This window comes from Sodiomyces alcalophilus (genome assembly GCF_042370955.1).
Source record: "Sodiomyces alcalophilus JCM 7366 unplaced genomic scaffold ACRALscaffold_1, whole genome shotgun sequence".
Classification (NCBI taxonomy): domain Eukaryota; kingdom Fungi; phylum Ascomycota; class Sordariomycetes; order Glomerellales; family Plectosphaerellaceae; genus Sodiomyces; species Sodiomyces alcalophilus.
The window spans coordinates 2,304,513-2,326,798 of NW_027263532.1; the positions used below are offsets into that span (position 1 = coordinate 2,304,513).

At 55.7% G+C, this 22,286-nt stretch overlaps 11 protein-coding genes across 11 annotated transcripts; 6 read left to right on the forward strand and 5 right to left on the reverse strand.

Moving 5' to 3' along the window:
• Positions 1 to 194: 194 nt before the first annotated feature.
• Positions 195 to 2,451, forward strand: ACRALDRAFT_1073921 (uncharacterized protein). The gene is made up of 3 exons (XM_071018173.1): positions 195 to 472; positions 591 to 678; positions 743 to 2,451. Exons 1-3 carry the CDS (start codon positions 340 to 342, stop codon positions 2,004 to 2,006), a joined length of 1,485 nt encoding a protein of 494 aa, XP_070879073.1. The 5' UTR covers positions 195 to 339; the 3' UTR covers positions 2,007 to 2,451.
• A 451-nt stretch (positions 2,452 to 2,902) lies between these two features.
• ACRALDRAFT_1067299 (uncharacterized protein) lies at positions 2,903 to 4,663 on the reverse strand (the record flags this gene model as incomplete). The annotated part of the gene is made up of 1 exon (XM_071017428.1): positions 2,903 to 4,663. The coding sequence occupies one exon, from the start codon at positions 4,661 to 4,663 to the stop codon at positions 2,903 to 2,905; it is 1,761 nt and encodes a 586-aa protein (XP_070879074.1).
• Positions 4,664 to 5,598: 935 nt separating this feature from the next.
• Positions 5,599 to 7,042, reverse strand: ACRALDRAFT_2129937 (uncharacterized protein; the record flags this gene model as incomplete). Its single annotated transcript, XM_071023986.1, has 2 exons — positions 5,599 to 6,473; positions 6,618 to 7,042. 2 exons carry the CDS (start codon positions 7,040 to 7,042, stop codon positions 5,825 to 5,827), a joined length of 1,074 nt encoding a protein of 357 aa, XP_070879075.1. The 3' UTR covers positions 5,599 to 5,824.
• Positions 7,043 to 7,069: 27 nt separating this feature from the next.
• Positions 7,070 to 7,867, reverse strand: ACRALDRAFT_1091217 (uncharacterized protein; the record flags this gene model as incomplete). The annotated part of the gene is made up of 3 exons (XM_071019559.1): positions 7,467 to 7,867; positions 7,313 to 7,336; positions 7,070 to 7,268 (listed from the first exon to the last, which is right to left on the reverse strand). Exons 1-3 carry the CDS (start codon positions 7,529 to 7,531, stop codon positions 7,070 to 7,072), a joined length of 288 nt encoding a protein of 95 aa, XP_070879076.1. The 5' UTR covers positions 7,532 to 7,867.
• Positions 7,868 to 9,400: 1,533 nt separating this feature from the next.
• On the reverse strand, positions 9,401 to 10,366 carry ACRALDRAFT_1091215 (uncharacterized protein; the record flags this gene model as incomplete). Its single annotated transcript, XM_071019558.1, has 1 exon — positions 9,401 to 10,366. One exon carries the CDS (start codon positions 10,364 to 10,366, stop codon positions 9,401 to 9,403), a length of 966 nt encoding a protein of 321 aa, XP_070879077.1.
• Positions 10,367 to 10,482: 116 nt separating this feature from the next.
• ACRALDRAFT_205914 (uncharacterized protein) lies at positions 10,483 to 11,478 on the forward strand (the record flags this gene model as incomplete). Its single annotated transcript, XM_071021866.1, has 8 exons — positions 10,483 to 10,511; positions 10,535 to 10,577; positions 10,602 to 10,702; positions 10,740 to 10,893; positions 10,934 to 11,025; positions 11,066 to 11,149; positions 11,258 to 11,418; positions 11,453 to 11,478. The coding sequence occupies 8 exons, from the start codon at positions 10,483 to 10,485 to the stop codon at positions 11,476 to 11,478; spliced, it is 690 nt and encodes a 229-aa protein (XP_070879078.1).
• Positions 11,479 to 11,605: 127 nt separating this feature from the next.
• ACRALDRAFT_1079070 (uncharacterized protein) lies at positions 11,606 to 12,936 on the reverse strand. Its single transcript, XM_071018856.1, has 2 exons — positions 12,873 to 12,936; positions 11,606 to 12,816 (listed from the first exon to the last, which is right to left on the reverse strand). The coding sequence occupies exon 2, from the start codon at positions 12,651 to 12,653 to the stop codon at positions 11,745 to 11,747; it is 909 nt and encodes a 302-aa protein (XP_070879079.1). The 5' UTR covers positions 12,654 to 12,816; positions 12,873 to 12,936; the 3' UTR covers positions 11,606 to 11,744.
• Positions 12,937 to 13,477: 541 nt separating this feature from the next.
• On the forward strand, positions 13,478 to 15,609 carry ACRALDRAFT_1060009 (uncharacterized protein). The gene is made up of 4 exons (XM_071016161.1): positions 13,478 to 14,072; positions 14,174 to 14,397; positions 14,470 to 14,695; positions 14,773 to 15,609. The coding sequence occupies exons 1-4, from the start codon at positions 13,746 to 13,748 to the stop codon at positions 15,586 to 15,588; spliced, it is 1,593 nt and encodes a 530-aa protein (XP_070879080.1). The 5' UTR covers positions 13,478 to 13,745; the 3' UTR covers positions 15,589 to 15,609.
• A 1,080-nt stretch (positions 15,610 to 16,689) lies between these two features.
• ACRALDRAFT_205911 (uncharacterized protein) lies at positions 16,690 to 18,201 on the forward strand (the record flags this gene model as incomplete). The annotated part of the gene is made up of 1 exon (XM_071021865.1): positions 16,690 to 18,201. One exon carries the CDS (start codon positions 16,690 to 16,692, stop codon positions 18,199 to 18,201), a length of 1,512 nt encoding a protein of 503 aa, XP_070879081.1.
• A 611-nt stretch (positions 18,202 to 18,812) lies between these two features.
• ACRALDRAFT_1079068 (uncharacterized protein) lies at positions 18,813 to 20,284 on the forward strand. Its single transcript, XM_071018855.1, has 3 exons — positions 18,813 to 19,036; positions 19,145 to 19,415; positions 19,504 to 20,284. Exons 1-3 carry the CDS (start codon positions 18,934 to 18,936, stop codon positions 20,000 to 20,002), a joined length of 873 nt encoding a protein of 290 aa, XP_070879082.1. The 5' UTR covers positions 18,813 to 18,933; the 3' UTR covers positions 20,003 to 20,284.
• Positions 20,285 to 20,559: 275 nt separating this feature from the next.
• Positions 20,560 to 21,826, forward strand: ACRALDRAFT_2129951 (glycosyltransferase family 34 protein; the record flags this gene model as incomplete). The annotated part of the gene is made up of 1 exon (XM_071023987.1): positions 20,560 to 21,826. Exon 1 carries the CDS (start codon positions 20,609 to 20,611, stop codon positions 21,824 to 21,826), a length of 1,218 nt encoding a protein of 405 aa, XP_070879083.1. The 5' UTR covers positions 20,560 to 20,608.
• Between the last annotated feature and the right edge of the window lie 460 nt (positions 21,827 to 22,286).

Consider the following 22,286-nt stretch of genomic DNA (forward strand, 5'->3'; position numbering starts at 1 on the left):
GATGACGACAAGTGGAACCCGATCGGCTTGACTCGGCTGCTGAACAAAGGTACGTACACGGTGCAGCTCCGATAAGAGTGTGATAACGAAGCGATAACGATAAGACGATACGCTCGGACCACCTCGCGGATGCCTATCTTTCGCGTCTTGATGGTTGGTGATCTTGGACGAGTTTCTTTACGTATTTCTCACGATCCATCTCGATCTACGCACACTCCGGGTTCGAAATAGCCGCAACGATCACGCCGACGGAACAATCGTCCGACCCCAAGCTTTGCTTCTCGATTCCGCTCCTTTCACTTCGCCAGGCCGTCTCGGACTGGCCCTCCTACCGCCACCATGTCGGTCGGCATGGGCCAGTCGCTCCAGCTGGCCGACTATCTGGAGAAGCTCCCGGGCACGACCTTCAGGAAGCTCTACCAGCAGCCGTCGACAGCCTTTTCCATATTTCGTCGAATGCTTCCTAGTCTCGGTACGCATTTCAGTCTCTTTGGCCAATCTCTTGAGCTGTCGTGGCCGGCTTTCTTCACCCCGCTTGCCAATGGCCGACCTCAGGTCCGAAGTGCTTCGAGGAACTGACGTCTGAGCAGCCAAGACATTCGTCATGTGGATGCTATACATGTCGCACCCTTATAGAATAGATGACCTCGATGCCCGAGTCAAACCCGAGTTCAAACAGTGCGCTCTTGCTTCCCCCTTCTCCGCCGCCGCTCCCCGTTCCCCGAATACTGACCTCTTCCAGAAGCAGAGACCAAGCCCTCGCCGTGCTCCGAACCCTCCACATGATCCAGTACTCGATTCCGTCCAAAGACCGGCCGCAGGAGATCCAGCTCACCACAAACTTCAAACGCTCCATGCAGCTAGCCCTCGAAGGCGGCGGCAGCCACAACTCCTTCGGCGTACCTTCCGACCTCCCCCCGCCGCCCGAGGTGACCATCGCCTTCCTCGACGAGCACGCCCGCCAGAAATTCGACGCCATCCTGCACTACATCGTACACAGCGTCGCTCCGGGCCTCATCGAGGCCGGCGGCCCCAAGTCGTCCGTCAAAGAGCTGCTCCTCGCCGGCGGCATGGTCCGCCGCCAGGGCGGCGTCACCTCCATCACCCAGACCGGCTTCACATTCCTCCTCCAGGAGAAGAACGCCCAGGTCTGGACCCTGCTCCTCCTCTGGATCGAGGCCATGGACCACGCGCCCGCCTCCGGCCTCGAAGCCACCGAGATGCTCTCCTTCCTCTTCCTCCTCGCCACCCTCGAGCTCGGCAAACCCTACGACACGGGCGCCCTCACCGACCAGCGCCGCAACATGCTCCCCAGCCTCGCCGACTTTGGCCTCGTCTACGTGCCCCAGCACAAACCCCAGCAGTACTTCCCCACCCGCCTCGCCACCGACCTCACCGACACGAGCCGCTCCATCACCACCCGGTCCCTCGGCGCCGCCTGGGCCGCCGCCTCCGCCCCTCCCGCCGCGTCTTCCGCCTCTCCGTCCTCCTCCTCCCCCAACGCCGACGAAGAAGCGAGCAAGGGCAAGATCATCGTCGAGACAAACTTCCGCCTCTACGCCTACACGCAAAACGTCCTCCAAATCGCCGTCCTCTCCCTCTTCTGCCGCATGTCCGCCCGCTTCCCCGACATGGTCTCGGGCCGCCTGACCCGCGACTCCGTCCGCCGCGCCATCACCTTCGGCATCACCGCCGACCAGATCATCTCCTACCTCGGCGCCCACGCCCACCCGGAGATGCACGCCTTCGCCGCCGCCCAGGGGAAGCCCGTCCTCCCGCCCACCGTCGTCGACCAGATCCGCCTCTGGCAGCTCGAGAACGAGCGCATGAAGACCCATTCCGGCTTCCTCTTTCTCGACTTTGTCGACGAGAAGGAGTACGTCGATATCGCCTCCTACGCCGACGAGATTGGCGTCCTCGTCTGGCGCAACGACCGCCGTCGCATGTTCTTCGCCTCCAAGCACGAGCAGATCCGCGATTACCTCCGCCTCCGCAAGAAGGCATAGAAGGCCAATAATGCGCAGCTGCAAGTGCCGCGGTAGCCGCCCCGGCCATTGGGGATTTGCGAGTAAACACCAGTCGTCTATGTCGTTCCTGATTCTGTATCACGGGACGAGTTCTTAGTTGTATTATTCTTAGTGCCTTCGCACACCCCCCGATCCTCCTTGTATTTCCAGTTTTACCCATTTCCTCCAAATATCGCTACTGAGCGAACGAGAACACTGATGGGACCGAGTGCAGCGGCGGCGGATGCTCAAAGGGTGGCCTTGAATCTTTACCACGGAGTTGGGGAAAGGTGAATGTTTTTGCATAGGGCGTGGTATCAAGCACGATTCCGAGACTGGTAGGCGTTGAGGCTTTCCAGTGGGAGTACCCGGTTAGTGAACAGTAGGTAAAATAGACACCTGACGGCTGCAGGCCGCCCCGGAAATTCAGTAAAATACGAAAACTGATCATTACTCAACAGACGCTGCATCGTCATGACTAAAATACAGCACACACCCGACGACGTCCCTTCCGCCATTGCCATGTCCCACCGATTACTGGGCTACTACTAACACACGACTTCCGCTGGTCATCGACGCTGAGGCGCCTATGGACAGAACCGCTCTGTGTCTGAAGTCAAACACACTTATACTTTTCAAAAGATGCTCGCCCTCTTCTTCCTTGTTGGGCCCGCATTGGCCCGATCCTTGTCACGGCCCTTGTCGTTTTCCGTGCGGTCGCTCCCACCACTGAATTTACGTCCCAGGTCCTCGATTTGCTTCGCACCTATACTGCTCCGTCCGAGAAAGCGCGCGACGACACCCTGGCCCGAGCCCCATGCAGAATCTGTCATGGTCCCGCCCTGCGGGAGTAGGGTCTTCTTTCGGGCTTTCCGTGCAAACGACTGCTGCCATTCCTAAAGGCTTAGCTTTGCTTCGTCTGTCACGCACAAACCCTCGAGGCTAGCAAAGACGGCGAGTGTTCGTGTATCGTCTTCGTCGCAACCCTCTTGTGTAGGGACGCGGCGGGACGTCGAATTGGCGAGCGGGTTCGAGACCGAGACAGGCTTCGGGTACAAGTGTGGAGAGGAGGCAGATGGGAGGCGGGACAGCGTGGTCAATGCCATGGTCGTGTTGCTGTGCGTTATCCCGGCCGGTCTGATCCTGGGCTGCGCTGCGACAGCAGCGCGTCTTGCCCTGACGAGTTCATCCAATGACTCGGAAGCCAGGCATGACCTGGATCGGAAGTGATCTTGCAACGCCATAAAGCGGCCTGTCCAGTATGGTGATGGCTGAGCCGCAGTGATCTCGTTGGGCCGTGGCGCTGGGACGGTGCCTGTCGAAACCGCGGATGGTAGCGATTGTGCCTGTGCCGAGTCGGATGGGCTCCTGAGTGGTAGGCGTGACGAGGAGCTCATCTTGCGCTCCGAAGAGGACACGGACAACGACAACGAGGTCCGAGATATGGAGGCCGTCAGGTTGCTTATTGCCGCAAGGGCACGCGACTTGGGCAGCAAGCGCTGCTTGGGAGGCGGGGCACGTGGGTAGTTCATATTCGTCCTGATGGACTGCGTCGCGGATTGCACGCCGTTTGCAAATTCTGACTGGCCCTCCGACGCCGGCGCGCGCGCAGGTGGAGGTCTGAAAGGTTCGGATGCGGCAGATCTTCCGGAGGAGGAGTGACATGCAACTCCGGTACCACCAGATGTGGTGGTGTCGACGGTGGGCTTGCTCCTGGGAGGCTGGGCAGATCGGAAGCTTGCTGAGAGTCGCCGATGGTTACAGCAGCCGAGTTCCCGGGTGGCGTCTCCTGGTGGTTGGTGGCTGGGGAGGAGGATTGCTGAACCGGTATAATCGCGGGGGGCAGGTATGGGCTGCTGGGTAGGGATGGGGGTTCCTGCGGCTGAACGCCTGCACCCAGCACCTGAGGCACATCTGGACTCTGTGGACTGGCGACTGGGAAGCGAGGGGAGGGGCTTCTCTGGGCGTCGGTTTCCGCTGGCTCGGAGCCCTGATCTAGTGAGCTGCTGCGGCTTTCTGACGGGGGAGCCGAGGCGCTTCTCGCTCGTCGTGGTGGGGTGGATGCGTTTCGGAACATGCGGAAAAAGGCCCCTAAGTCCCTTAGTTCCGGGGAGGTCAGTATGGGCCTGCCGAGAGGCGATGGCGGGGTGGACAGGGGCAGGAGTTGTGTCGGCGAAGCCGCCTGTAGGGTGCTCGTCGAGGACCAGGCATGGGCGACCGGTGGCAGTCTCTCGCTGCCTGGGGGGCTGAAGGTGAGACTGGACCCTGACTGACTGGGACTGGCCCGGTAGCTGGGCGGGGGAGTAGGCTGCCGCTCCTCTCTCGGAGGTTCCGGACTGGGGGCCAACTCCGGTCTGGGAGGTAGCTCCGGTCTGGGAGGCAGCTCCGGTCTGGGAGGTAGTTCCGGTCGGGGAGGCAGCGGCGGTCGGGGAAGCAGTTCCGGGCTGGGAGGCAGCTCCTGTCGGGGAGGCAGCTCTGGGCTGGAGGGCAGCTCCCGTGGCTCGGATGGTGGCGGCGCCAATGTAGAAATCTATTCCCATATCGCTTCGTAGTTGGTCACCAGGCGGGAGCGTCGGCCCCAGTTTAGCAAGGGGTTTTGTCTCGACGACGGCATCCCGGGTATGGAGTCGTGAATGATGACGAGTATTGCCACGCATGTTTCGACGTACAAGACGACAACCGCACAGAAAAGGTCCCACCCCGAGTGCGCGCTGCGGTAGGCGACTAGGCCGATTCTGGAGAGGAGAATTGACAAGGTGGAGAGCAGCGAGCTCTCGTGCTGATGGCACACGAGCCGAGGAGGGATAGAGACGAAGAGGAGAAGATTGAGGAGAAGTCGGATAAAGTAAAGAGACAACCGGATGAGGCTGAATACAATGGCCCAGATGAAGGCTTGGATGGACTGAAGGATCGTATGGGCTGTGTTGAAACTGGAGCTTGAGGGCTTCTTCATTGGGACAAGTTGAGGTCCGGCGCGTGTACGAACTTGATATTTTCTCTTTCTTCTCCTCTTTCTCTTCCGTCTTGGTTGTTAGAGATAAGCGACTGGTACTGCTGAATACTCGTTGACGAAGAGGCAGCAAAAGGGGCTATTCCGATGTACTGTTGCTGAGATGTTGGTAGGTAGTGGTGCTGATTGTGACGATGTTTGGTTTGTTGTTTGTTGTTGAGGGGGCGAGGAAGAAAGAGACCAAGTGAATCAGAGTCGAGGCCTGGGCTTAAGGAGAATCGCCCAGACAACCGTAGGTCACGGTCGAACCTTCCTCGCCGGGTCGAAGGAGCGGGGTTCTTGCCTTGCAAGTTTCTGCTGCTCCATCTCCTTGATCCCTTCCCAGCACCTCACTCGAGGAAGTGACGACTGGCAGGTAGGTGGGGAAAGTATGTGATGTACAGTGCCTTAAGGGGGCAAGCAACGTAAGGAAGGAGGTAGATTGACATACCGGACTGGATACGGAACACGCGGAGCAAGTACCTACTCGAGGCTATACGTGCCCTGTTGCTGTTGATATCACTCCCTTGACGCCCATCTCGAGTCTTGTAGTCCAGAACAATGTGCCTGGAACATCTATATCAAGGAGATACAGATAAAGGTAGAGACTAAGACGGTCGACGACTTCGAACCTGTCCACGCACGCCCTCGAAACGAAAACACCAAAATAACTAATACAGAACTCTCGTGTACGTCTGGTAGCTATCTCTACCTTATCTAGGTACCTACTTAAGACACTCTTCTACTAATGCGTACTAGTACTTGTGACCATGATACCCATGTTCAAAAGTTTTATGTTCTTCCTCTCCATCTTCTCTATTCCCCCATCCTATCCCCTCTCTTCCTTGCCATGGCCATCGTCATCCTCCCACCCCTGAATCTTGAAGCGAAACAGCACATCCGCCTCCCCCTTCTCTAGTGGGTTGCCGTTAGAATCCCACAACGCCCGCTCCCGGTACGAAACATTGCCGTCCCAATCCACCATGATGATCGTCTGCCGCTGCGTCCCGTACAGGCCCGTCTCGAACCCGATACCGCCGCCGCCGCCGGAGGTAGGCCCCGTTGTCGGGTCTTCGGTCGCCCTCAAGTCTTTAAACTCGCCCTTCCCCTTGGCCATCGCCGCCTCCATCTCGGCCCGGTGGCTGGCATCCCCGATGGGAGGAATGAAGATGGAGTTTTTGAGTTCGGACAGGTATTCGTCGAACCCCGTTTCGGGTGTTCGGGGGGGTGGCAGGGTGTCGCGGTCGAGGATGGCGTAAAGCCGCGTCACCAGCTGGTCTTCGTCGTGATTGTTGGCGACGGCGTCGTCGACGGTCTCCTGCAATAGTCGCTTGCCGTCTACGACCTTGGGCCACGTGTCCGGGTGATCGTACGTCGCGTTGCTGAGGCCGTACACCTCGCCCCTCGCCCCAGCGATCCAAGGCACGTCGTGGATGTCTGCGCAGCGGTTCGAGATGATGCCGATGGGTTCGAGGGGGCTCTCGTCCCGCCTCACTTTCCCGTGCATCCCGTTCACGGCGGCCGTCGCATCCACTTCGCCCGCCGGTTTCTTCTCGTCCGTCTCTTCCCCCCGCTCCGTCGTCGTCCCATTGACAAGAGAAGCCGCGGCTGCTGGACGGGACGGAGAGCGCGGCTGGCGCTTCTTTCGGAGTTTGCCAGCGACCATGGAGAAGCCGCCGACGCCCTTGACGCCTTGGTCGCGCACGAGCCGGTGGATGTTGTCGGCGACGGAGGCATCCGGGTCGGCGCCCAGCCAGGCCGTCACCATACCGCCGCGGCTGCGCTGGCCGCTGACGGGGTGGTTGGCGTCGGTGGGGTCCATCTCGCGGTAGTTTGTTAGGATGGCGAAGAGGCCCTGGTCGGTAATGCCTAGCCAGGTGCCCATCTCGGCGCGCTGGAGGTCGCGCGACGACAAGACGTTGGCGCCCGAAGACTCGTGCCTCCACCAGTGCGGACGGCTGGTCGGCCGGAGGATGAACTCATCTCGATTGTCTATCGCGATGAGCGCGTAGTCCGGATGGGCTGTCGTGAGGAGGGCTATGCACATTTTCTTTGTCGAATGTCGTTTTATCCGTTAATAATGATGTAAATCCCAAGCTGCGGGGTGTTTCAACTTGGGATGTGTATTCGTAGGTAGGTAGTTGAGAATAGGTACGACTATGAGGACGTAGCGTGAGAGTGAGCAAGGGTTGGTGAGATGGGGTATCCTGAGGAATGTGGAGTATGATGAATGCTGACTTGTAGTGTACAAATGAATGATGCCGTGGGTAAAGCTGTAGTCGTGGTACAAAACATTAGCGTTTCACTAGTCTCTCACTCGTTTTGAGGACAGACTTCCGGACTGCACTGCACGTGAGACAAGGCTTTTTCCGATTCGCCTTATATGCAGGCCATCGGTCGCCAAAGAGAGGAGGAAACAGTGGTATGACGAATAGCTCCGGTTCCTCTCTCCTTTTTGTCAATCAGCATACGGGAATACTATCCCGGGGGATTGGTTATATATCTGCTTCGCCCAATCCATCTGTCCTTCCAGCATTCATGGTCCGATATCAAGCCGGCTCCAATAAAGGTCGATGCAGGACCTAAGCATGTAACCGTCATACGTGCATGCGTGGACGTCGTGGCACAGCTTGATCTCGAACGAGACTGGCCACTCGGCAGTCGCGAGGGATCAAGCTTGGGCAAGAGTTCAACATTCCAACGAACGACGTGGTTCCATGGGGCCCCTTCCGTGTCCGGCCTTTTCCGACGGGGTCGACATGCGGGAGATGGAAGATGTCAAAAAGAGTCGGGAGGCGGTGACACCCAACCGCTTCGAACAACGCTGGGCACGGATGGACTTTTCTCTGCTGCGACCCGTGTACGTTGTAAGAAGAATTCAAACCGGGCCAACAATGATGAGCATTGGGACTTGTTCGTCGGGCGGTCCCGGGTATAAGTACATTCATGGGTACCATGATACCCACCTTACCTAAGCAAGGTACATTGCATGTGGATTCGTTCGTTGTGCCTCGGTCACGCCACCCCAACGTTTCCTCACCGTCAATCAAGGCCCTTACAAACTTCTTCACAGCATCATGAGTCTAAGCCCCCTATCCACCCCATCTTGACTGGTTTTATTGATTATATTTACAGCTTGTCTGCGCATATTATACGTCACTCTATTTGTTTATCTTCCTCTTTTTGTGACTTGCGGCGACACTTGTGGGATCCGACCGCTGGGCGGCAGGGGCTATCGCGACACTCCTCTCGATAGTTCCCGTATTCTGGCTCTGGAGCACAGAAGAATCCGGTGCCAGCGCATCCTGACCTAGCTATGACTTGAGCCACTCAATCGAATTGTCGCTCTAGGCCCCTGATGCTCTTTGTTGAGGGGGCCACGGCCACGGCGTACATACGCTATGGGGAAGTTCGTGGAAGACGGGACAAAAACGATAAATAGGCACGAGGCGAGACACCAAAGGCCCAATACGACTCTATCCACACGACGGACGTCACGCAGAAATGCAGGGCGGATGTCGTACTCCTGATCGTCAATCCTATGACACTGGAGATGTCGGGATCAGCCCCAGCGTCCCTTTGAAGTTCCTCTCCTTCGACTTCTTTCCCATCCCAGTCCTCTGGTTCTAGGCCGCCTTCATGTGATCACCAGGGGACCAGGGACTTGCCTCCGGGGCTCACGCTGATATTTTCAGGGAGTGAGGCACAGCATATCACAGCCCTGCCGACATGCAAAGGGCAGCACCCTTGCCCGTCCATGTCTTCGACTTGTGCCAATTAGGAAGCGCGAGGGACCTTGACACCCATCCCACCATGTCATGTCATCTTTGATTGCCGTCCCTCCTTTCAGTCTTGAGTCGAGAGGTTATTTACACCGAGCCACCGGCGACCTCTGCCTTGCTCGACATATCATGAGAGCAGGACGAATCTCAAGACTCCCGACACACTAGATTGGAACGCCACGGCTTTGCCCCTCCATAATGGCAAGGCGATTGTCTCGGGCAGCAGCGCGAGCGACTTTCTGTCCCTTTCTTGAGTTGGTATCTCCCGGCCATCATCAGCCGGGGCATTCGATGTGCACGCATTGCACTCTAGGTCCTATTGCTCATGGTCTCGTACGGTCATTCTCCTATTGGTATCCGCAGAGTTGACCGTTTGTAGCAAGGTCGGCCACTTCTTCTTTTCTAATCTGAGTGCCGATTTCGGACAGTGTCACTGAGCTTACCATTTTTGTGGGTTGATTAGACAGAGCCAGAGGTCATGTGCACGAACAACACTGTGCGCGTCCTTCAGAAACAGTTATATTTCCCTGCACCCAACTAAAACAGCTATGTGTTGAATATCTGAGGCGAACAACTCATGTTATTCTTACTCTTGAGGGTCATTTACACTGCCGTTTCAGCTATCAGAGTTCGTTCTTTGGCACGCAGTCCTTGGTGACCTGAAAGTTGACGTCGACGACAACGGCGCGGTGGTCGGAGATCCAAAGATTGTCGTCGAAGCGGTTCTCAACGACAGCATAGGTGAGAAGGTCCATATCCCTGGCCTCCTTCCTCCAGACGAAAATGTGGTCGATACGGCTCATGGAGCTCTCGGGCGGGTTGCCGGCGTGGAAACCAGTGAAGCTGTAAAAGTGGCCATGGATACGGTCCTCGCCGACAAGGTCGCGAACGTCATGGTAGTTGCCCTCGGCAATCATCTCGAGGTAGGCAGGGTTGTCGGGGCGAATGTTCAGATCACCGCCGAGGAAAACAGGCGTAGCATCCGCCTCGCCGCCCGTGCTCGTCGACTCGGCATACTGCTCCGCAAGACGCACGAGCAACTTTGCGCTCTCCACGCGAGCGACCTGGCCGACGTGGTCGAAATGGGTGCACATGTAGACGAACGGGAGACCGGACTTGATATGGCGCAGGTGCGCGACGGTGACGATGCGCGGGAGGGCGGCGTCCCAGCCCCTGGAGCCGGGGACCTCGGGGGTTTCGCTGAGCCAGTAGGTCGTGTTGTCGAGCATGTCCCACGTGTCCGGGCGGTAGAAGATGGGGCTGAACTCGCCACCGGCGACGCCGTCGTCGCGGCCGACGCCGACGTAGTCCCAGTCTGCGCCCAGGCCGGCGGAGATGTCGGCGAGCTGCGTGGGGAGGACCTCCTGCATGCAGACGAGCGATTCGGGCCGCGCGACGGTCTCGTAGTTGAGCTGCGACAGGAGCGCCGGGAAGCGGTCTCGCCAGTGCGGCTCGGGGGCCGAGGGGTTGTTGGGCGCCATGCGGATGTTGTAGGAGATGAGGCGCGGGTTGACGCTGAGCTGCTTGGTGGAGGCGGCGACGGAGGCCACGAGGGCCGCAGCCGTGGAGAGGAGGACGACAGACTTCATCTTGATCCTTGTCTTTGCGGAATGCGCCTAGGCGTTCGGGTTCGTATTTGTCTGGACTCAACTGCGAGGGAAGGGGCCTGACGATAGACTATAAGCCACAGATATAGCGCCGGGGAATGGCGCATATTTATGTCGACGCCAATTCGTGCCAAAATATGCTTTTCATAGCTTGTCGGCCGTTTCCCCCTTCCCTCCGTCCTACAGGTTCCATGTCGCATCCACACGTGCATGTCAGACCTCGCGGGGCAATGGGTTCAAGGTTGGGAGTTCTTTCGTCATAGAAAAAAAGACGACCCCGCGCACGTGTCGCGAAATCGCACGCACGGTCATCGAACTGTGCTGATGGAGAGTTTAGGAACCAGAAAGTCAAAAGGTACCATCTGGAGCCAGAGATGGCCGTTGTAACCTTTCGGAGCGGTCTTCGGAGCTCACGTGGGATTTTGACCGGTGCTCATTCGTCCGAGGAACCGGCGCTGCGGATCCGACTTAGTGGAGACAACTCCGGAGATGAGATATACTCCGTAATAGTCCGTACCTCGTTCCTTTCCATGCATGGAACATTTTTAGCGTGCAGCATGGAATTTGCATGTCGGCAAGCCTTGGAAAACAACCCTGATCATGGCATTCTCGAGGCCTTCTAGGCCATATGCAAGGACTTGGTGGTGCAGCATGGATAGCCGAACCACGTGTGTTGCCAAGCTACATCGAGTCCCCGCTGTCGGGCAAGGCGTCTGTCATGATGAAGATTATTCTTTTCTTTGGGAGGAACTGCCGTGCTTTTCGGTGCCCAATGTTCGGATCTCCAGGATAATATAACCGGTATGTTCTGGTATAAGCCGAAGTGATACGGCACTGATTACCCGGGTGTATGGCACGCAGTGTGGCATGCAGAGGTCGATTGGGGATCGAGGGGGATTTTAGGCGTGCGGCTCGGTGTACGACTTGGTATAATCAGGATGTACATCTCGGTAAACATGCCGATGCCCGTTCCGACTCGCTGCTCTTCGAAGGGGCCCGGGGGGGAATGGCCTCATCCCACGAGGGTCAGCATTGTGACGACATACCCCGCCCAAATCACAAACCAAGTCTACGAGCATGATTTCGGCGAGTAAGAATTCCCGGAATGTACGAGTAGGTTCACCGATGCTGGTGCTCATGCGGATGGCTGTCGGTCAGGTCTCAGCCGTGGCACTGCCCCAGCACATGACCACTAACACAGAGAAGGCACGAGAGGGGAGAATGGAGGAATCAGAAAAGCAAATATTAGAATAATGTCTGGCCTTGCCCTTTGGCTGGTATTTTAAACTTCGACGCAAGAGGTATTTCCACCACAGAGATTCGCTGCAATACATGCATGTATACATAATGATTTGTTTGGTCACTTGGTTTTGGGAGGCTCGATCTCCGGCCCCGGCTTCGTTGCCGTGATGGCGACGTAACGCCAGTATTTCTGGCCTTCCAGTCCTCGCGCACCCGCCACGGTATTGATGAAATAGCGCTCGAGATGGAGCAGCTTCACGAAGAAATAGGGGACGATGGCCATGGCCCAGAAGAGGCGCAGCATCGGGCGGACGTTCTCCGAATAGTCCTCGATGACGACGTCGCGGAAGCCGGCCTCTTCGAGCAGCTGCTTGAAGTGTCCCTTCTTGGACACCTTGTTCATGGGCATCGCCGCCAACTCGTTGACCTGGTGCATCGGACGTGCCAGGTGTCCCAGCGCTTCCTCCGACTCGTACTCGTGGTCGTACTCGAACATGGCAATGCGGCCACCGGGGCGCATCACGCGGTAGAAGCCAGCCAGGACGGCAGCCGGGTCGGTGGCATGGACGAACGTCTCCATGGTGTAGACGCCGTCGTGTGACTCGTCCGGTATCGACTCGAGGTGGTGATAGTCCATCCGAGACACCGTGACCTGGCCTTGGGGTAAGCCTGATCGCTGGACGTTCCGTTGCGCCTTTACGACGTGGTGTGGGGTAAAGTCGAATGCGGTGACGCGTAGGCCCTTGTTAGCCATGAATAGGGCAACGTGGCCGACGCCACAGCCGGCATCAATGACCTGCGACCCGGGAGGTAGGTCGAGCCGGGTGTACATCTTCTCCTCCATCTTGCGCAGGGCTCGACCAAGGGGGAATGGCCACCGTGTGTCTTTATCCCAATAACCAAAGTGTCGGGTACCTCCCAGCACCAAGCGGTATCCAATGCGCGACTCGAGGGAGCCATAGTATGAAAGGAGCGAGGGGTTGTTGTTGATTAGCGGCGCGTCCGCCGTCGTCGACTCTGTGCTCATGATTATTTGTGTCTGGTGTATCGGTGTTTCCTGTCTTTATGTCTACCAGAAGCTCCAGTGATAAATCGATGGGCGGACGGGCGATGGACGCGAAAGGCGGCGGAAGTCGAGAAAGCGGGCGAGAAAAAAAAGGGGGGCGGAGGAGTGAATACAAATGTATTGTCTGAAGAGAAACAATAGTTAGCCACGATAAACGCATTTCTAGAGTTTTATACTTGCCGTCAAAAGTCCGCCTTAGCAATGGTTAGGTGGCTGTGCATACCAGAATCTCGCTATGGTCGATGCAAGGGCGGCGGTTCAATTGATGGGGGTCGGTGTCTCGAAGGCGAAGTGTTGAATTGCGTGAAAGTTGGCGACGAACTCGATTCTGCCATGGAGATAAGATAAGAACAGCCAGCCCCTGGTACATGCATGGATGCCTTGAAAACGGGGCGAGCTAACGTCCAAACGCTGAGGCGTCGATTAGGACTGCCGCTTAGCCAGTCGTGTCCCGCTAATTACGGGGCTGTAGCCGCCCATTACCGCCCGGGGGCCCGGGCCGACCATAGATAAGCGGGGCCGTCTCCGCAATCAACCCGCCGACTACCAATGGTAATTCGGATATACGATCAGCCAGTCGACCTGGTTTTCGGAGACCCATCGCAGTCGTTTTCACCGATTCCTAAAGGACAAACGACGCAATTCACCCCACGATCTTACTGCAAGGCTGCATTTAGAAGCTCAACATCATGCAGCCAACATGGCCAACTGCCATCTTAACCTCTGGGCGCTGCATTGGTCGCCCGGGGACTTCACTCTCTTCGAGCACATCATCCTCGGGGTTCAAAGCTTCAGTGTCTCCCCGTTCCTGGGCGGGATTTTCAGTGCTGTCCTGATGCCTTCCTTTCGCCATCTTTCGCTTTGCAGAGGCCAGCGAGCAGTCAGTCACGGTTCTCTTTTGGAGACAGGAATCTCCACCTTTTAGTCCTTCGTTTGGCTTTTCCTTTCGTTTTTGGTCATAGGATTCCCCAGGCTGGACCTCGAGGGTATTCCGCCGCATCGAAGTCTTCCGACACCACAACCGACAGTCTCCGTGCTCAAATCACGAGAGAAATGTCCACCTTCGACAACACAACGGTTACCAGCCCAAATCTAGCGACATTCTCCAATGAAGCCCCCGTCATCGAGCCGGACTCTGCCGTCGTGGGCTGGGTGAAGTCTAGTGATGATCGCGGTACCGTCGACATCTTGTTCTCTTGTTGCCTTACCATCGTCCTCTGTGTATGGGTTTCGACATATCCCAACGTACCATCCCCTCAGGACCGCTGGTATCACTATATTCGGGACAAGTTCAATCTTGCTTGCATCGGGTTTCTAGGCCCTGACTTTTTATTCGGCATCGCTATCGGCCAGCTGACCAGCGCGAGAAGAAGTGTCAAGGTCCGCAAATTTTCCCGGTTACCCCAGCTCGCATCTCTCATGATCCGGCTTCTCGCCCTTCTCCTCCGGGATGCTGACATGAGAGACCCTCACAACTGCAGATGTTCCGCGACAGTCCTGAATTGCTCCAAGGGCGGCTATGGACTTTAACACACGCCTTTTACGCTGATATGGGTGGATTCGTCCTCACCAGTCCTGACTATCCACTGGGATTCCCCATCAACGCCGAGCAGCTTTATTACCTCGTGAAACACGGTCATCTGGACTTCCCGCAGTTGACCCTAGATAGGATTAAGGAGAAGAGCAAGGCAGACACGCTCTCTAGGTACGTTCCTGTTGGATAATATAGCTCCACCATTCATTCTCCTGATGCGTTATCTAACGTTATGCCTCTCAGAGTCCTCGTCTTGTGGCAAGTTATCTGGTTCAGTGCCACTGAGTTCAACCGCATCGCCAACGGCCACCCCATCACCACCCTCGAACTGACGGCCCTGACATTTGCCTGCGTCATGGTTGCAACCTCGGCAGTCTGGTACTTCAAGCCATCCATCTCGAATGCGGAAATTCTCGAGACAAGGGAAGGGCGAACAGTCGATTTTATCCGAGACTGCGCCCGGCATACGGTGAAGCCTATATCCAAATTCTCCCCTGATATTGTCCCTGAAAGGCAAACCTGCTAACGCTCTCCCGACGTTGACAGACTCACCCCAACCTACCGATAAAGTGGTACCGGACCCCACTTGACTTCATCTCACGCCGCAACTTTCACATAGACAAGCACTGGCAGTACTATGCGCGTTTGACGCACATCGTCGGCGTGCCCCTCTTCAACCGCGAGGTCCGGACCGTTCCCTGGGACCGCTTCCCCTCCGACACTTGGATCGCTCCAGAGGGCTGGACCATCCCTTTCGGCCTCCTCATCCAGATCCCTTTCAGCCTCGCCTTCCTCGCCGGCTGGAATATGTTCTTCCCTTCCACCGGAGAGATGTGGGCTTGGCGCGCCTGTAGCATCTTCCACGCCGCCTACTCCCTTCTTGGCACCATTTATTTCTTGTTCGGTTCCCTCCGCGGTAGGGGTGAGAGACTCATAAGCCTCCGGACAGTAGGGGGCCTGGTCAAGAGCGAAGCGGATGCAAACTCTGGTGCGGGGCGGATGGTCTACCATAAGAAGAACCACTCCGAGCCCTCTTCTTCCTGTTCTGATTTGGAGGCACAGCTGGTGCGGAATGAGGCTACCCTCTTTGGCCCTGGGGCTCCGCGCGTGGAGACAGAGCCGGGCAGGCCACTTCGACGTGCCAAGACGGGGTTCACGACGTGGATCGCCCGCTGGAGGAACATCTCGCTCGACCAGGACCCCGATATGGAGGTCCCGCTTCGATGGATGGGACCCTTCCTCATTCCGACGTTTCTGTACATCTTTTGCCGTCTCTATTTCTATGCCGAGGATTTTATCGGACTTAGACGGCAACCAGAGGCTATATATCTTGGTCACGATCGTTTTATCCCCTTCTTCTAATGATATGATTGAATTAATTCGAAAACTCAGGGGGTTCCTGTGTAATTCAATTGTGAATAGCGGTGGGCTAGCCTGGACACTGACCTCAATTGCTCGAGTTTCCAGGATTCCTAAGACATATTCGCACATGTTGAGTTTTTCCCATCCGGCACCTGGCGGGAGGGGGATAGATTTCCTTCCACTACTGATTAAAAATACCTACCCGGCAGTCGACAAGATCAATCGTGCTTTTCATTGGTTTGAGGCTTGCGAGCCTGCTTTGTGCATATTACCGAGAGTCCGGGACGGCATAATTTGACGAGGAGGGGGTCTAAGAAGGGGGCTTGGACATGACGAGACGTGTTGCGAGGCTGCTAAGCAAATGGGATGGGAAGCTTTTCTGCCTCCCCCTGGCTGAGTGGAATAATCATGGGAAAAGTCGAGGAGGCATCATTCTGGGCCATTCCTAAGAGGTATAAACGAGTAGGATTCTTTCGTTGCACAGGGCCTATCACGTCCTCTTACTTTAAGAGAGGCAAAGGCAAGGTAGAGGAGTTTTTTATCGTCTAAGATATGCCACTCCGTGACGTTTCAGGTTTAAATGCTAGTTAAACAGAGCTTGCATGGAATCCTCTCGAAACATGTTTCTATATAATAAGATGTCTATAGTATACTATAATGGTACTATTCTCTTAATATAGTACCTTAAGGAGTTTAGCCCTGGATTCTCTAGGCTTTATTATTACCACCTATCTATTCACCTAGAGTATAATATGACTATTCCTAGATATACCCGTCTATATATCGCTTTATATAACTCTTTAGTCTTATACTAATACAAAACTTATATAAGATAGGTCGTGTTATCTAAATAACTATTATATATTAATTTTCACTAAGTTAAGTTAATAGATACTACGGCTTTAGTAAACCTTTTATAAAGGCTTTATATGAAAGTAAATACAAGGCTACATTCTTATCGCTATGACATTAACTTGTTTAACAAAGCCAGGCTCGTAAGGAACAACATCACATAGAAACCGGTAACCAGATATATTAAAAGTGTGGTTATATTCGTTCCTTCTTACCTGCCCATGTATTTTTCTTTATCCCATACTGCCAATGACCATCAGGGAAGGCACGCTCCTACCTTCCAAAGGACCAGGCACCACGGCCACAACAATTATTGTATTCTTCTCTTCTCCTTTTCAATTTCTGACCAGGCATGGCATGCATACACTACATCCCAACATCAAAACCCTTTGCCATTTCTCGCTCCCTGATATCATCCACATCGTCATCAGCCAATCTTTAGCCATATGCAAGATGCCTCTCGCCATCACGTCCGAGTGCTGGGACACTTGGGGCGCGGTGATGGAGAATCTGGCCGACAACTTTGAGTTCCCAGCCCGCACCTTCGAGACTATCAATGGATACCTCACCATCTTTACTGGCCCGGGCAGCACTCTGCGCGTCAACACGGAGATGTGGAAGTTTGTCCTCGACGTAATCCGCCAAGATGATTTCATCTTCGACATTGTTGCCATCACCCTAATCTCCAAGGCTGGCAAGAGCTCCAATACTCGCGCAGGTTGGGTTATTACGCGACCCTGTCGCATCCACGGAGCCAGCCTGGAAGGCAATGCGGGCGCCCCAGCCTCTATTAAGAACAACGAGGGCAGTGGTAATGGCGATGGCAATGCCGGTGTGTTCCGCCCTCGGTGGATCAAGGTTACCAACGGAGGACGCAATATCATCAACTGCTGCACAACCGAATGTGACGGCCCTTTCAAGAGCGGCAAGTGGAAAGTCTTCGACTCGGCGCGGATGCAGATCGTTGCTGAGGTGCTGCAGCAACAGAACGCGGCTTTGAAGGAGGAGCGAGATGAGGTCGATCAGGAGAGAGAGCGTATGCGGCGCGCCAGGAACAACAGTGCGAATGTCAACGAAAAGCTCTCCCGACAGATCGCCCAGCTGAAATCGGATGGTTCGCACTATGAGCTGCAGAGTTGCAGAACAGAGCTGGCCGCGCAAGATCGAGAACTGCACCACCTCCGAAACAGGCTGGCCGAACACGAACAGACGATCCGAACCCTGACGGAGGAGAAGGCCAAGGCAGAACAAGCCGCCGCCACGCTTGCCCACGCCGCCGATGTTGTGAAGGAGTCTTTGACTCCCGGATCCTCGCATACACCCATGAGGACGGCGCCAACCCCGGGACGCTTTGTTACCAGCCATAGGAACAGGTATGGGCAAGGTTTCCAGAGTAACCATAAGCGGCAATGGGACCATGAGACTGGGCCCGAGTCACTGGCTCGGAGCCATGTCCCGTCTGCGCCGCCCGGAACTTCGTTCAGGGGCGCGGCTCGGAATGCACAATATGGACGAGGTGGTAAGCTCAGGACATCTTCCTTGCACCCGCGAGGTCGCGAAGCCATGCCAACGCAGTACTACCGCGAGAACGGCGGACCTTGGACTGGCCAAAATACCATCAAAGGTTATGGGAAGATGCAGCAGAACGCGGATCCTGCCGGCGGAGCCCAGACGCTGCAGAGCAATCCAGGTGGCGACACACCTCCTCCCAAGAAACGCAAGAAAAAATCGAAGACCGAAGGACAGCTAGAGAATTACTGAGGATATCCTTCAGCGGAATCTAAAAAATGTCGAGATACTAGGATTAGTTCTGGAGATGCATACATGTTTCTGACGGATGGTCAGGCTCTTATCAGCGACAGCAAGCATCGTTGAATACCCGGGCTGTGAATCTCTGATCAGTTATGCACCATGGTAATTTACTGTTCACTTAGGAAGTAGCCCATGAGAGAAATATAAATCATGGACAAGTGTCGCTCAGAATTGAGATGCATGAGAGCGTATGTGTGCCTTGGTACTTAGTGGTCCCGAGACTTGTCGCCGTCCGATCGGGTGTCACCGGGACCGCAATCCCGGAAGCTCAACCCCGCTCTCCCGGGGGCTCGGGCCTGGTCCCACCATCGGACCATCATCGAACGGTGCTTCAGATACAGCGCATCGCAACGCGACCAACCCTCAACATCAGCTCATTTACGTCCCAATGGCTTCATCGCCTATTGATTTCCCACACTCGTATGACGCCGTCGGTCGAGGGCTGGGGTAAAGGGTTTAGCTCCCTCGAATACCCCTGAGTCCTTCCCCGGGCAGTACAACACCTTATTAGTCCTTGGACATAATATGTCGTCTTTCCTCTCAACTTTCCGCGCCAATGACTTTCAAATATCACATGTAGAATATTCTGTCGTTGCGAACGTCATCACGAATTTTCGACCGATTTCACCGTCTAATACATTTTTCTTATACTCGGACCATCAGACGCGCAACACACCAAAGATGAAGAACCAACGCCATATGACGCACGTCAGTCGGGAAGATCTCTACACTGACCTCGAGGCCCGAATCCGCTACCTCCATTCCTTCATAGACTTTAGCAGTAGTAAGTGGTTCGCGTCCTCTTTCGAAAGAATGCCCCTTTCCCCCCTTCTCTTTTAAGCTACCCCAGCTACTGTCTTGTAATTCATAGAACTAACAGTCCGAGTTCCAGGAGACATTGAAGCCCTCATAACCGGGGCGAAATATGTAAAAGCGCTCATCCCCGCCGTGGTCAACATTGTGTACCAAAAGCTCCTGCAGTACGACATCACAGCCCGCGCCTTCACCACGCGGTCGACCAGCTTCGAGGGCCCCCTGGACGAGCACCCCGACGAAGATAGCCCGCAGATCCTCCACCGCAAGAAGTTCCTTCGCGCCTATCTAAACAAACTATGCTCGGATCCCAGCCGGATGGACTTTTGGGAGTACCTCGACAAAGTAGGGTGTGTAAACTTCAATCATTGCCCCTTTCAACTCTATAAGCATGACCGCCTCGATTCGTCGTGTTAACCGCGTGATGTCCAAAAACAGAATGATGCATGTCGGCCTAGGAAGAGCCCACCCTCTCCACATCGAATACATCCACCTGGGCATCTGTCTAGGCTTCATCCAAGATATCATGACCGAAGCCATCCTGGCCCATCCGCGACTGCATCTCCAGCGCAAGATCGGTCTCGTCAAGGCACTCGGCAAGGTCATATGGATCCAGAATGACCTCATGGCGAAATGGCACGTGCGCGATGGCGCCGAGTACATCAAGGCCGACAGCGAGGAAGTGGTCGTCGAGGAGGAAGGGTATCTCCACGGGCAAAAGATCCTCGAGGATCTCGACGAGGTGACGATGATAGATGACAAGGAGTTGAACGGGACTGGAGGTGGAGGGGACAGGGGTAGCTCGCCTACTTCTCCTTCCAGGTTACCGAGGCCGTCGTCGACATCGAATGGTGTTTGTCCCTTTAGTGGGCTGGCCAAGGGGGTCGGAGACATTACTTTGGAAGCCAAGAAGACGACTGGAACTGAAAAGGTTTGAAGACGCAAGCGGAACTGTATTATGGATGAGCTGTGATTTATTTCTTGGAATTTCCCTTCTTTTTTGCCGTTCCTGGGTGGTGAGGCGAGTCCACCAACCCCTGAAATTGCTGTCTTCAGGGGCTTAACGGCCAGAGTTCTGAGAACGTTCTATTCTCTTGAAATGGTGGCTTTTTGGGTTATGCCTTCTGGTAATGATTTTAATTCACGGTGTATAACGAATCCTCTTCCACTCTCCCTTTTCTACTTTAACAATACACCAAAGGAAGGATTTATATTTATTCGCATCCTCTTTGATCATCATCCAGACATGCAGCTTATAAGGACAACGTGAACTGAAAGTCACGACAGCTGGTGACAGCCGGGAGAGAGAAGATAGCCGACCAACCCAGTCGCAAACTCCTTATTCACAACCAAATGCAGCATGCCAAGGCTGTTGTTAGAAGTTCACACGCCACGAGACCCGAAACCATGGATCAAAGCCAAGCATCTCACTGCTAGACCCATGCCCGCCGTTCATTTCATATAAATATCAATCAACAACCTCACCCACTCTCACAGAGATGACACCCACACCACTTATCCAGCATCGCACTTCCATATCGCCATGCCGCGACCTTCCACCCTCCGAGTCTTTGCCCTTAAACTCCTCGCCGTCCTATTTCTGCTTTTCATCCTAACCCATATTCCCTGGCCCTTCGGCCGACCAGCAGCTTATCACAATGGCGCATACAAACCGAATTCCGCATCAGACTCGCCCACCACCCTCCCCAACCTCCAATTCCACGGCCAAGGACCATGTCTTCCGCCCTCGGCATCCCGCACCGCCCTTCTAAACAAGGCCGCCTCCATCCGCGAATCCTGCCGCGCCTCGTCCCCCTTCTCAGCCCTCCTCCCGGCCGCCAACGATCAAAGCCGCCGGCCCCGCGTGGCAACCCTGACAGCCCAATGGGGCGACCCGAAAGGCTACTACCAAAAGGCCATCCAGACGCACCTCGTCCACGCCCTCGTCCACGAGACAGACCTCCACCTCCTCTGCGCCCCGACCATCCAGGCCCCCAAAGGCGCACCCGACACCCTCGCCAACCGCCTCGAAATCTACTGGAACAAACCCACCCTCGTCCTCTCCGTCCTCCTTTCCGAGATGGCCAAGCCCAAATCCGAACGGTTGGACTGGCTCCTCTGGGCCGACGCCGACACCATCATCCTCGACCACTGCCGTCCCATCACCACCTTCCTCCCTCCGGAGACGAACACCGACGACGATACCGATGAGCACGACGAGGAAGAAAACGACGGCCTCCCCCACCTCCTCTACACAAACGACATGCTGGGCCTCAACAACGGAGTCTTCCTCATCCGAGTCAGCAGCTGGTCCGTCAACCTCATGACCGCCGTCCTGGGCTTCCGCTTCCTCCGCCCAACCGTCGAGCTCGACTACCTCGACCAGACCGCCATGGAGATCCTCATCGCCGAGGACCCGCGCTTCCGCGCCCGCGCCCTCGAGGTGCCCCAGACCTGGTTCAACGCCTACGCCCACCCCTCCGGCGCGTCTTCGGCCCGCGCCTATGCCGGCGACAGCAGGGACGGTGCCCAGCAGGGGCCGAAGCTGCGCGACTACCATGCCCGCCGGGGCGACTTCCTGGCCCACTTCCCCGGCGATCCGGAGAGGGAGGCTTCCATGAATGCCTGGCTGGATGAGGTCGACCGTTTGGGGAACGTGTGGGAGTCGAACCGGGTGCAACGCGACGTGTCGGGCGATGTGGAACTGTTTTGGAACCGATGGGCTAGGAGGAGGAGTGACACCAAGGCAGCAGTGGCTTGATATGATCACACGGGTCGTGGTTTATCTGTATGTCTCCGTGTCAATGTGTACACGTGCGAGAGAAGTTGCACCTCGGCATCCCATCAAAGTCACCCAGTCACATAGAGGCGCAAGGGCTTGGAAGAAGAAAACATTCCAAATTTTCACCTATATGTATTGGAAAGGCAGCGCTTGGGTGTCCGTATGTGTATGAAGGCACAGGTAGCAACCTTCGTCAATTCATCGCAAGATCATGGATTTCCCTAGACACTCCGGTTATGGTCGTTAGCACAACAGCTGATTGCAACATAACGGCTTTTGAGACAATCACACTTACCCTCCAACCCTTTCCCTTGACTGTGTCACTCCCTCATATTCCTCCTATGAACTGCCCTCCCTCCTCCAACGAGACTGACTGCTTGTATTCAGACACCTCACTGTGCGACTCGACGGTGCGCCATCGCACTTGGTACCCCCCCAG